The 13,812-nt window shown below is 59.6% G+C and overlaps 1 protein-coding gene across 1 annotated transcript; it reads right to left on the bottom strand.

The window, feature by feature from the left end:
* Positions 1 to 446: 446 nt before the first annotated feature.
* Positions 447 to 12,038, bottom strand: SRF (serum response factor). The gene is made up of 7 exons (XM_058020980.1): positions 11,595 to 12,038; positions 10,002 to 10,268; positions 4,752 to 5,010; positions 2,598 to 2,717; positions 1,731 to 1,922; positions 1,175 to 1,251; positions 447 to 911 (listed from the first exon to the last, which is right to left on the bottom strand). Exons 1-7 carry the CDS (start codon positions 12,036 to 12,038, stop codon positions 816 to 818), a joined length of 1,455 nt encoding a protein of 484 aa, XP_057876963.1. The 3' UTR covers positions 447 to 815.
* Positions 12,039 to 13,812: the final 1,774 nt, after the last annotated feature.

Here is a 13,812-nt window from a genome sequence, read left to right as displayed (position 1 = left end):
GAGCAGAGCACAGGGCCCCTGAGGAGCTCTCCAGGGCATCTTTGTGTTCCTGGGCATCTCTCTCACCACCTCACCTGTGCAAGGGCAGCCGCCGGGGCAGGGCCGGTCAGGCTGTAAATGTGCCAGGCAGCCCAGCGAGGAGGCACTGAGGGCAGAGGGCTCACTGTAGTGCATACAAGGAGGACAGGGCCACGTGCCACCAGCTGCGTCCTGCCCTCTGGGGAGAGGGCATGCAGGCCCAGAGATGCACATGCAAGCTGGCCCTTGTCTCCTGTCCGGAGCCCAGGGTGAGTTGCTGTGGCCAGGACCTGTCACCCCCACAAAGGCACATTGCTGAGGCCAGCAGCACAGCCACAACCCACTCTGCTCCGAGCTGCACCTGCACCACGGCTCCGGGTCTAAAGCTGAGCCCCACGCAGAGTAAATACTCATGGGCAAGGTGACTCAGAGCACCCAGAAGGAGCCAGAGCCTCCAGCTGGGAATGGCCTGCATTTATTTACAGTGCAGAGCGATCCTCCCTCAAAAGACAAATTTCTTTGGCTGGCGTGAGACAAGCACAGCTATTGCAGCATCCAAATGCCCCAAGCCCTGCGCGGCCCCAGCACGGCTCCACCCGGGGTGGCTCCTGCAGCCCCACGCGCATGCCTGTGTGTGTGGGGGTGGGTGAGTGCGTGTGTGTGTGTGCATGTGTGGATGAAGGAAACGTGAAAAGGCAACAATAAATAACTGGTGCAGTCTGTACGAGAAGGAGTTGCTGCCAGCCCCGACACTGGCATGACAAGCCAGAAAACAGAAGGCCGGCAGCAGAGGCCTCTCAGTCACTCTTGACGCTGTGTGAGGTGTCCAAGTTGACCACCTGCAGCTCCGTCAGGCTGCTGCCACTGCTGCTCTGCTGCCCGATGACAGCCATCTAGAGAGAGAAGGGAGGAGGAACCACTGGGGGACAGCACACCCTGAGGCCGTGTGTGCCAGCAGCCAGGGGGCACTGTCCTTCCCGGGCACCCATCCAAGGAGGATGAGACTCCCTCACCCAAGGGTGGGTAGCACAGAGCACATTCCCAGACCTGAGCACTGATCCTACACAGCCAGGTCTGCCCAGACACACAAAAGATGTGCAGGCAGAAGAGCAAGAATAAGCCCTGCACACACCTGCAAGTACTACTCTGTGCCTACCTGGTGAAGCTGGACAGCTGAGACTGGGATCTGAACCGTGCCTGATGGGGCTGTCAGGAACACCTGGGGGACGCCACCTGCCACAGAGAGAAGCACAAATGACACTGTCCCCTAAGAAGGGTTCCCCCATGGATCCTTTATCTGAGCTGTATGGAGTTACTCAATTACAAAGCTGCCTATCTGCACATATGGAGACATTCCAGAAGAAAGCATTTGGAAAACTAGTGAATGTGGCTGGGAGAAGCAGGCACAAGGCCTCAATCCAAGTCTTGCCTGTGGCTTCATGCTACTTTGCCCCCCTCTCCAGACCCTCCTGGCTCCCTGTGCTGCCTGCCCATCCCAGAAACCCTCACCCTCCTTTTTACCCATCAACAGCTCGTGCAATCCTTTGCACAAGAGAACGGCAAGACCTAAAAACACACATCAAGCATCACCCTTGCCAGGCCTTTGCGCGGCCACCAGCACTGCTGGGAAGAAAACCCTTTGTGATACAGCATAAATACACATGGGATGAGAAAAACCAGGGTGTCAGTGTCCTCTCAGGGAGCTGCCTTACCCTGATCCTGGACCTGTCCGTGGGACACCTGCATGGCGGAGGGCGCCTGCGGGAAAGCGTTGAGCACGGCGAGCCCGCCGTCGGCCAGGCCCGAGGTGGGCGCGTACATCACCGCGTGCGGGCTGGGGTACATCATGTGGCCGCCCACCGTGGTTGGCACCGACGACGTCATGATGGTCGCTGGGAGGGTCACTGCCAGCAGGACACAGCACATGTGAGCACACAAAGGAACCTGCCACGCTCACCTGCCTGCTCAGCACCACCCCAGCCACCTGCTGGGGCACAGCTCATGGAGATAGCCAGCTCTGTCTGCCACCCCAGAGATCAAGCAGAGCTCAAACTTCTCCTTTCGTGAGTATGAAGGGGCAGGAAAACACAGTGGCCAAACATCCCAGGACTAAATTCAACTTGTGTCTCAATTCCCCGATGAAACTTTAATAGAGCTGTTGAACTAGATTCAGCCTGCATCCAGGCACCTGAACTCAGATTCTGCTGACAAAGAGATGCCTTCTGCATAGACAGTAAAAGTCTCAAGCAGATGTAAGACAATGCCTTGTGCTAAAGGCAATGCTGGCTCACTAAGAAACCCCCTGAGAACTCAGCAACCTGTTCCCAGCTCCATGCTGCAAGTGAAGGCAGTGATGTATCTGGAGAGGCTCTGAAATCCCCTGTAAGGTCCCCCATGCCTACATAGGATACAGTGTAGCACAGCAGCTGGCAACAGGGATCCATACACCTGGGAAGCTGTCAACCTTGGATAGAGCTGGCCTGAAGCAGGAAACTGGCCAGGGAGCAGGCGTGAGGCTGGTTGGTGTGAGCTGTTTCCAGCAGTGGTGAGGAAGGCAAACAGAAGGTGGTTATCGGTACCTGTTCCGCTGGAAGAGGTCTGGGTAAGGTCAGTGCTGCTGTCACTAGAGGGAGACGTTTGCTGCGGGGCCTGGTGCACCTGGATTGCCTGGACTGGAACCTGCTGCGCCATGGTACCACCTGGGGAGAGAGAGGAGCCTGTCAGCCCGGGGCTCCATGGGATTCAGGCACTCTGGGCCACGTGAAAGCCCCCCAGTCCTTCTCTGGCTGCTCACAGCTCCACAGCACCGCTCTGTGCTGTACCGGAGGAGGCTACACAGCAGCAGTGTGTGGCAGAAACCAGAGACCAAAACCTGCTCTTTCCTGGCACGTGGGCCAAGAAGGGGTTAACTGGCCTACAAAGCTCCAAGAGTGAAGACAAGGCCACAACAGCTTTTGCCCAATTCCCAGCTGTGATTCAAGAACATCTGGGATCCTCCTTGCCATTCCTGGTTCCACCAAGACACAGAACAGATGTTGGGAGGAGAGGGCCCAGCCTCTCCTCCCCAGAGGAGCCAGTTCTGCAAGGATCACCTTGCTGCAAAAAGTGGAACCACAAGAGCCCAAATGCCCACACCAGCTGCCTTCACACTCTGGAGCCCAGCTCCATCCTCCACAGGGCACTCAGGGTGCAGCTCTCACCCCTCCTTGTGACCTTAAGAACATTACAGTGCCCTACAGAGGGGTTAGAGAACAGCTGGTCTCACGGTGTGCATCCCAGAGCTGCAGGCCACACAGCCTCTGCCCCAGACCACTCCCTGCAAAGCACTGCAGATCCAGAAACACAGCTTGGCACAGCAAGGTCTCCTAAGACTGAGGTCCTGCCTCCAGAGGGAAGAGCAAGGGATGCCAGAGAGCAAGAATCACTGGCCAGCTTGCTCGGACTGGGCATTTCCCCACACATCACACCCCAGAGACACACATCAGTTAATTCTCCTCCTCCAGATCACAAGGGAAATCCAGTTCCCTTGAATGGGAGCCTGCTGTCTGCCCAGGCCCCCAGGAGCCTTAAGCATTCCAAGAAAGCACAGGAGTTAGCAGAGTCATGGACTTAGGCACAAACAGGCAGGACATGAGAAATACTGTGTCACTCAGCACTGCTCCTCAATGATGGATGCCACCACAGAAAGCTCAGTCCTACTCTGAAACTCCATCCAGGAACAGGCCCAGCCCAAGAACAAACACCTGGACAGCCTTAACTCAGAACAAGAAGAAATTCCTACAAAGGACAGTGCACACAAGATAGCAGAGCAGCACCATTACTCTGCTCTGGGTCTCCCCTACCCTATCCTCTGCACTATGATTCAGGGGCTGACTGCAGATACAAACACAGAAGCAAGGGCAGCTGCTCAGAGCCAAATGCCAGCACTCAATAAACAACCACTGGGCACCTCAGCCCCTGTAGTACCCCTCCATCATCCTCAGCACAGCTGCACTAGGGACCTGCCTCTCCTGCCTTTGGTAGTCACAGGCCAAGCCCTGGGGCATGAGACTGAAAATCTGCTGCTTGCCTTGGTCTGCATCCCCCAGGATGCTGCTGCTGCTTATGTCAAGCATTTTCTGCCCTGTCTTCCCAGCCAGGGCTCCCTGTGCTCTGCCTCCTCTGAGCTCCCACAGTCAGGGGTCAGCTCTGTGGCCAGGCCCAGAGACACCTCCATCTCCCCATCTCTAGCAAGAGAAGGAGGAGAAGCAAGAACTGATCTGCCAGCGATACAATGTGCCCTCCAGCCCTGGCAGGGATGTGGAAAACTGTCTGCTGTGCCTGCTGTACCCATGACCAGCTGGCCCTGCTGGCTGCAAAGAGCCAGGGAATGCAGCTGTGAGTGAGTGAGAGGAATGGCAGGGGTCCCCAGAGAAAGGGAAGCACCTGCTGAAAGGAGGGAGAAAGGCTTCATCATCACCAGCTCTTTTCACTCCCTCCAGGCTTCCTGGCGCTGCCCTGGGGTCCCAGCTCAGCTCCCTGCCACCTCCCAGCAGCAAGGCCAGCTGGCAGCTCTCTAAAGAAACACTCACTACATGACCCTTCTCCAGCCACTGGGTTTGAGTATGGATACACAGCCAGGCTCACCTTACAGCAGCAACCACTCTGCTGCCCTGCTGCCACTAGGAGAGAACAGCAGCACACTCCAGGTGCAGAGATGGATGAACACAGCCCTCAGTCCCTAAGGCACTGACCTGACATGAGGGTGAAGCCAGTGGGTATCGGCATGAGGCCCCCAGACGTCACTGCACTGGCTCCAGTAGTCTTCAGCACTGTCCCGTTGGCACTGGTGACGGCATTGGGGCTGATGCTGGCAGACACTGGCGCCAGGTAATTGGTGATGGGGAATGACGGGCCACTGCTGACCTGCATGGAGGTCGAGGTGGTCGGGGCTGTCTGGATGGACGTTGTTCCCGGCAGGTTGGTGACAGTGAACGCGGGTTTCAGGGCGTCCTGCAAAGGGAGACATTGTGACAGCTCGCACCAGCCCCTGAGACCAAACCAGGCTCTGCAGGTTGCATCATCCCCTTTCCAAACCATACCCCCCACAGCCTGCTGCCAGCACATGGAGCAGAGCCAGGGGAGCAGAGAAGAGCTGCTTGCACAAACATGAGGAGAGCTGGAGAGAGCTCCACATAAACTGTAGATGCTGGCCCAGGGCCACAGAGGTCCCCTGAGAGCCCTCCCTACAACACACCAGGGGACAAAGCAACTGTTCCAGTCCCCAGGAGTCCCCAAAATGTCTAAGAAGAGAATAGCCTCTTTTTGGCACACACCAGGCAAAAGCAGCCCTTGCAGAGACAAATATAAAGGCAGAGTCTCCTGTCAGGAACACACACCACTTCCCTTAAGGCAGGAAACACAAGACCAAGAACAAGCGGAGAACCGGCTCTTAAAAGCAGCTGTACACTGGAAGTGACAGGGGAGAGGTGACTAAAGGCAAACCTGGACACTAGGGAGGCCCTGACAGCAGCTTTGGCAGGCCCTGGGGAATGCCTCCACGCATCTCCTGAAGCAGAGGCCAGGAGAACATGACCGCAGGAAGCACCTATGTGCCAACCCACTGGCAGGAGATGGGCGTGAGGCAAATGCTTCCAAAGGACCCCCCCAGCGTTCACTGCAGCCAGCACGGTCCTGCAAGGAGTGTCAGAGGACAGCACTGCCAGAGGAGCTGAGCACCAGGAAAGAGCTCTGTGCTGGGTCCACACTGGCCTGAGAGACCAGGCCAACACTGGCATCCCAGGTGTGGGAACAAGGGTGGAATTCCACGAGGGTGGAATGTGTGTGCCAAGCTGCAGCAACACTTTGGTTTCCACAGCCACAAAGCATGTGGCTGGATGTGCCTTGGATCTGCAGGAACCAACCAAGCCCAGCATGACTCCTGCTGCCTCTGGCAGTCACACCTCACCCAACTTCCCTCCATCCCCCAAATCCCCTTTGGAACACCCAGGGTGCCCATGGCTCCTCTGCTGCCCCGCTCACCTGGCCAGGAGCACACTGAGAATGCCCTGCTTCACAGGAGCCCGTGTCACAGAGCACAGGCAGCCTGCTGTCCCCGTGCCCTGACACAGCTGCCAGCACGCCTGGCAAGAGTTAAGGCTGCCACACTCCCACCCCTCCCACTGCAGCTGGTGGGCCCAGCTCTCCCACGTGCTAAGCCTTGTTCCCAGCTTGTCAAGCTGCCAGGAGCAAGGAATTCACAGCTCAACCAACAGCTAAAAAAGGGAAGGCAGCCCATTTTGGACAGGGGGATCCAATCCCAGGCACTCAGTCGTGCCCCAGGGCCCAGGGAGGGAGGAGAGCAACACCCCTCTGCCTTGGCACCGCGGTCCCTGAAGTCCAAATTAGCAGAGGCACGTGATAACGGAGCAGAGCCCAGCAGAGGCACTTTCCATTAGCTCAACCACAAACTCCTGCCATCCCACATGGGACGTGGGAGGCTCTGGGTGCCCTCCCCATGTGGGTGACAGGGCAGAGCTCTCCCCAGCCCACTAGGGAGCCAGAGCAGAGCTGGGCAGGACAGGTGCTGCTCCCAGTTGGAAAAGCCAGGGCTGCTCATGCCCACTATAGCTGTAGAGTAGTATACCCATGAGATGTAACCCATGAGATATAACCCCCAGCCAGGCAGGGCACTCAGCACCCAGTCACACTCCAGACTCCCAGGCCTGGAGAAGGCAGCCCAGAAAGTTCACAGCTCTCTACTCAGGGAGATTCTCAGGGCTCCCTAGAAGCACAAGGGCAAATCTCAGTACAAAACAAAGAGAGACTGGGAGAGAGGATGTGGCAACAGACTTGAATCATGCACAGCTCATGTCTGCCCTGCCTGTTCTGACCTTGTTGAGACTCAGATTCCTCCCATCTTTATTGGGCTGCAGCAACAGGTCCCAATACAGGAAGAGAGCTGGGAGAGACTTTGGGATTGGACACTCACTGTCATCTCCCCATAACTCTCAGTGATCCCCTGGGCACCTTGGCTCTTCTCAGCACCCTGCAAAGCCCAGGCCACATACATGAGACAAGTCAAGGGTCACTTCAGCAGACATCACCCAAGGGGCCATGGACAGCAGCCCTGAAAGCTCTTCCCTTCCTGATCCAGCTGCATCCATTCCAGCTCAGTGCAAGCCTCAGTGTCTGCAGAAGCAGCACACAGCAGAGGTGCAGCACACAGCAGAGGTGCAGCACACAGCAGAGGTGCAGCACAGACCCTCACCACTGCTTTGCAGCATGAGGGGGTCGCAGGGCACAGACCAGGCCAGCTGATGCCCATCCTGGGCCACAGCAGGACAGAAATTATCTCACTCCACAGCTTTTAGGGACTGCCTGAGGCAATGCCATTCAGCATGGCCCAGACACCAAGACAGAATTATTACACAGGTGTAGCAGGACAAGCCTCAGAGGAATATGGGAAATCCCAGTCTGGTTTCCAACACCTGGCCTGTGTTCCAGATGTAGAAAGTCCCACGTTTTCCCATTCCAGAGAGATTACCAGATCAGGGCTACTCCCCATGCTCTCAGCCCAATCTAGAGCCTCTGAGCTCCTTCCAAAATATCCTTTCCCACACAAGCACACCCAGGAGACTGCACACAGGCAGTGTCCTTTGGGGCCTGCAAAAGATGACAGAGGTATCACCATGAGGATACAGCTCTCAAAAGTACAGCAAGCCCCAGCACCACAGCAGGGAGTTTGGGTCTGGCACAGCAGGAGGATTTCAGAGCTGCTGCAGGTGTAGCACAGAGGAATAATCAGCAGGCTGCTGACTGCAGGTGACAGCCTGGCTGTGTTGTTCTCCCCACTCTGCTGCAGCACTGAACACAAGCAGGTTTTGTCCATACAGAGATGTGAGAAGCAGAGTTCTCACAAGGCCAGAGTGTCTTTTGGGGCATCCCATGTGGCTGCACCTGACAGTCCAGGCACCAATCTCCCGCCACCTCCTCCAGTGAGGCACCTGCAACCCAGCCTGTGCACCACTTGTGCATCAGCAAGCCCCAGCCACCCAGCATGGCCCATCCACAGGCTCCTTTCATCCTCAGAAGACTTCTTGGTCTATCTGAACTGAGCTGGTCTCTGCCCAGCCACCAACCAGGCTTCCAGGCCTGCAGACAGGACAGCCCTTGTCCCCAGCCTCAGGGCTTGCTCTGACACGAACTCTCAGCCAGCCAGAGGTGGATTTATTCAGAATGCCAAGCAGAAGACAGGGCCATAGGGCTCCTCCAGCCTCTCATCAAATGCTGGCTGTGGCCACCAGGCACCCCATACTAAGCACTGGCACTGGGATGGAGCTTTCAGGGTTGCATCAGACACTGAGAATAGAGAAGTTGTGTTAAGAAGGTCTCTGCAGAGTAACTGCACCCCAAGGGCACAGTTCCCTTGGGGCCAACTAGCAGTGCTTCCAGGAAGAGTACAAAGGGATTGAATGTGGTCAAGTCTCATGCCAAGGCCAGGTAATTTGTCTCATTACAAAATGCCTACAGGACTTGTCTTTTCATCCAGGAGAAGCCCAGGAGGCACAAGTCCTTCTAAACACAGGCTGCACAAATGAGAGATCACTGCTGTTAGAAGGCTTCTTTGCCTGCTGGATAGGGCTGGCACAGCTTACAGCAGCAACCAGAGGCATGACAGACTGGGACAGCCACAACTGCTGCTGGGATCCCATCAGCAGGAGCCACTCTCAAGGTCTGTTAAGGGCTGAAGCACAGACACTCCAGCCACACTTGGGCCCACCACAGCTCCTCTGCCTGCAGGGATCTCTGGGGCTGCTGATGCTTCTCAGGGCTCAGCAGCAGCTGAGCTTTTGCTTGGGGCAGCACTGCACACATGTGGGGCAGTGGACACTGAGGAATGGGGGGTACCCAGCAGCACCGTGAGCAGAGCTGTTTGCTGTCACAGAAGCAGGCAGCTGAATACCCCAGCAGCCCCAGACATGCTGGGCACATCTCAGTGCTGCACTCTCTACCTTTGCAATTACAGCAGAGAGATCTCCAGGTGCTGTCTGCTTAATGTCTAGAGGCCACTACACGGCAACAATGTGGCTTGAGCAGGGACAGCTGAGAGCTCCTACGACAAGGCCAATGGAAGAACACTTTTGCAGCAAGCCTGGTACCCATGACACCAGCACAGGCACAGCAGGGCTGTTCTGATTCCCAGCACCCAGCAGAACTGCACACAGGCCTGGGAAGCTGTGGCAGAGCCCCAAATTCAGCACGGCATCCCAGTCTTGCACCACAAGCTTCCCTGCCTCCCATCTCCAAGCACCTGTGGATCTGAGCACCAGCCTGCAAAGGAAGCAGCAGGGATGTGGGACAGCTCAGAGGAACAGTGCCAGGGAGTGCAGGGACAAGACAGGGCCCTTCCAGCAGAAAAGCTGACTCTGCCCAACCGTGCACCCACAGCCAGGCCACCCAGGGCAAAAGGCCACAAGTAACACGGGCAGGCAGGGGCCAGCGTCTGCAGGGACAACAGGCAGGGAGCAGAAATGGTCTGTCCAGCCAAATGTTTCCATTCCCCATGTCCTCCCTGCCCCCTTCCAAAACAGCACCAAAGCAAGAGACAGCTGCAGCTTATAAGGAATGTGAGGGGCCCTGCCAGGGACTCTGGCGAGGGAAACCAGGCCTTATAAGGCCATGGAGGCAGAATCAAATTTTTATCAATGAGTGTGAGAGCATGGAGACGCCTGGGGAGAGATAACAGTGCTGAAAGCTGGCCAGGGGGGTGGGCTGGGCCAGTGGGGAGCTACGCTGCAAGGGCCAGGACCAGGATACCTGCCGCCCACTCCCCTCCCTCCCTCAATCGCCGCCACTATCAGCCAAGGAGCCGGCCAGCCCTGGGATGACACAACACAAGCTCGCTGCAGTGGCAGCGAAAGGGGACGCATCCTCAGCTCCCAACGGGGATGATGAGGGCTCCCAGCACAGCCCAGGCCTCCCTGGGTGCCCAGCAGCATTACCTTGGTCTCCCCGCTGCTGTCAGACTCGGACACCTGGTAGGTGAGGTCCGTCTCCTCAAAGCCAGTGGCACTCATGCGCTGGTCAGTGGTGGGGTCCGAGCGCGGCGGCGAGTCCGGGGAGTTGAGGCACGTCTGGATCAGCGCCTTCCCCGTCTCGCTGGTGATCATGGGCTGCAGCTTCCGTGTGGCAAACGTGTACACATGGCCCGTCTCGCTGGCCACCAGCAGCAGGACTTGAGTGCCAGTCAGCGTGGAGAGCTCGTAGGCCTGCCAGAGGGACAAGGGAAGAACAGGGAGTCACAGGTGACACGGACAACACACGGTGCAGGACAAGACTCCCTGCATGTTCCCACAATGGCTCTCCTTCTCTTCATACCAGCTTCAGCTCCCTGCCACCCCAGAGGAACTGTAGCCTCTAAAACCAACCCAGGACTGGCTCCCTACAGGTTGAACTGCCCCATGCTGTGTTCCCATCCCCTTTAGCACACTCTTAGGGGATGTGCCTGCCAAGAGGCCGTGGGTAGAGTGGTCCCCTCAGTACAGTAGCCTGACAACATGGGGACACGGGATTGTCTCCATTCTGGAAATCCCACTGGCTTCTCCACACACATCTGGATACCTCCCTCACCTCATCCTCAGTGGTGTTACTTGGCACACACCTCTGCTAACTCATTCCCCTCACCAACACCCCATCCAGGCTTCGACCCAGATTTCCCTCTCAGGCTCCAGACCTCTGAGCACAGCTGCACCCAAGCATTCCTGCAGCGAGGCCACCATGCCCCAGGTGAGGAATACCTGTGCACTAGGAAGTGCACTCTTCACATGCCACCACTGCACACCCAGTGGCCTCATAAAAGCTTCTACAGACAGGATTGCCTCATTCCATGCCCCGTGGTCCCGGACCTCCAGGATGTGCCCAGCAGTACCTCACACCCATTCCCACCTTCCCAGTGTGCAGGATGCCCAGTTGAGCTGCCATGCAGCACTACCCAGTTGTTCAGAAGATGCTATGAGCACCACCAGGGATGCAGATCGGCCAGCAGCATCCAAAATCCCCCAAGTTTCTAATCTATCTTTGCACACCAGGAACCACACACAGCATTCTGGACCGGTCAAGACGTGGCGTCGGTCCCTTCCGCGGCCGAAGCAGCCGGTCCTACCGGGGGCAGGGCAGTCCAGCTGTGCCACCAAACACTCGGTGTTTTGGTGGCGGCTCCCAGCGAGGGGCCCCGAGGGCACCGGTCGGCACAGTCTGGACGCTGCACCGGGATGGGCCTCCCGAGACACATCACACGCCTGGCGACCGCCAAGCACACCGGCATGCCGCGGCCCCGGGGGTTCCCGCTCCCGGCTCCGTGCCCGAGCTCCGCCGGAGGCTCCCGCGCAGCCCCCCGGAAGGTGCTGGTGCCGGGCCGCCCCCCCGGTCCCGCCCGCGGCACGGGGAAGCCGCCGCCGTTTCCGGGCACGGCCCGCCGGCCTGCTCGGCGCTCGGACCGGGCCGGGACCGCCGCGGACAGGTGGGTGCCGGCCGGCATCCCCGCCCGGGCCGGACCGTGCCGCCCCCCCGCACCGGCCGGAGTCGCGGGGCCGCACCTTCTTCATGATGCCGGTCTTCCTCTTGCTGAAGGTGGTGTAGCGCCGCAGCTTGTTGTCGATGAACTCCATCTTGATCTTCACCCGGCCCCGCGTCTTCTTCCCGGGCTTGGCGCCGCTCACGGCCCCGCCGCCCCCGCCGCCGCTGTAGGCGGCCGCCGCCGCCGCTCCCGCCGCGGGCCCCGCCGCCGCTGCCGCCGCCGCCGCTTCGGCCAGGCCACGCTTCACGCCGCGCCGCTCGCCGCCCAGCTCCTCCTCCTCGGCCGACTCCGAGTCGCCCTCGCTGCCGCTGTACAGCGCCTCCCGCTTCAGGCAGCCCCCGGGCGCCCCCGCCGCCGCCCCGCCGCCGTTCGCCCCACGCGGCACCGGCGACCGGCCCAGCCCAGAGCCGCGGGCCAGCGCGGCGGCGGCGCCGTTCCCGGCCCCGGCCTGGCTCGGCAACATCGCGGCGGCGAGCGCGGGTCGGGTCGGGCCGGGTCAGGCCGGCCCCGCCATGTCCCCGCCGCGCTCCGCGCTCACGGCCCCGCTCCGCCGCCGCCCCCGCCGCGCCGCGCCGCCCCCATATAAAGCGATACAATGTTGCCTTTTATGGCGAAGGCGCTCCTTATATGGGGCGAGACGGCGCCCCGTCGGGAGGCGCCGTCCCATTGGCTGGCAGCCGCCGAGCGCCGGCGCCCATTGGCCGCCGGTTGGCGTTTGATTTGCATACGGTCGGACCGTGCTCGCGTCACGCCCGGGTTGGAACACGCAGGGCGGCTCTTAAAGGGACCGCGCCGCCCGGGACAGCGGGGCGCTCGGACCGGCTTTCGGACCGGGGCGGGGACCGCGAACGAGAGCGGGGACAGCCCCGGTGCCAGCCCTGCCCCGGGCCCCTTCCCGCCGCCAGCTCCGGGCACGGTCCTCGTAGGGGACACAGCACGTGTCTCAAGGATTGCGTGCCTCGCCATCGTCGGGATCCATCCAGCCGGCAGTGGCTCCGCCACCGCACCCGGCTCCCAGCGGTGCCACCAGCGGTGCCACCAGCGGTGCTCCAGGCAGCTCCGCAGCCCGACTGTTGTCACAGCCTGCAAGGGACAACGTCCCGTCCATTTGTGTCCGGTGGCTGCCGAGGCGCCGAGAGGACGTGGGTGCCCAGGGGTGTGCAGGGCACAGGAGTGGAGCAGATATGTCCAAAACACACATTGCTGAAGCACAGGCTGATCGCTAGCGAGCAGGAAAAAGATGTCCCGTGCAAGAGGATGGGCCGCAGGTCTCTTCAAACCCGCAGGGGGTGAGGCTGTGGTTCCGCACCGCGGCCACCCATGGGTGGGACAGAGCACCTGTGCAGGTGGCAAGGGGCTGTCACACCCTGGCTCATGCCCGTCAGATGCTCCAAGCACCTGGCACAGGTCACATCCTCCGTGCAGGTGTGACCCAGGAGCTCCAGAGCAGAGGGACAGCCCACAAAGGACAACCGTGTGCAAGGCGCACTACACACAGGTCACCAAAGGTGGAGGGGATGGCACAGCTCCAGAGCCCAAAGCTGTGAGGACAGACAGAGAATTCTTAGCTGAGAAAAGGGGGTCTCCCACACGCTGTCCTACAAAAAGGAGGTGCAACCCAGGGCAAGGCCCCACCTTTGGCAGCAGTGGTCTGGCCACAGACCCGTTTTGTCTCCTGGAGCTCTGCAGCACCCATGGAGCACACAGCAGCTCGCACGGGCCCTTTCCATATCTGCCTCATCCCTCAGAGGACACGCACGCCCAGCCCCAGCCCTCACAGCTGTCCCCCACAGCCCAGGGCCAAGCTCCTACAGAGCAAGGGAGTAACTGCAAACCCCAACACCCCCCTGCCTGCCACCGCCGCCTCCCCCTCCTCCCGCCAGCCATGCTCCTCCAGTGAGCACACATGCCATTTATAGCTCCCAGCAGGGCTGCTGGAACTCACATGCCTCCCATCACATGCCCTGGCCACCCTCCCCTCGGGCTGAGCACAAACTACACCTGACACAGGTGAGACCGAGGCCTGGCCGTGTCCTGCCAGGCTGGGGAAGGGTCAGCAGGACCCTCAGCCGGGCTGGGGACACCACTTTGGCTGGGGACAATGAGCACATGGATCTGATGGCCTCAGCCAGCGCGGTCTGCCTGCTCAGCACGAGCGTGCAGTCACTGCAGGTAGCAGGATTTGGTTTCCTCTTGCTCATGGGAGAGCTACACACTCCTTTCCTCCTTCTCTTCCC

Source organism: Melospiza georgiana, chromosome 3 (assembly GCF_028018845.1).
Source record: "Melospiza georgiana isolate bMelGeo1 chromosome 3, bMelGeo1.pri, whole genome shotgun sequence".
Classification (NCBI taxonomy): Eukaryota; Metazoa; Chordata; class Aves; order Passeriformes; family Passerellidae; genus Melospiza; species Melospiza georgiana.
Note: the sequence above shows the minus strand (reverse complement) of the source record. Positions and strands in the feature narration are given on the sequence as shown.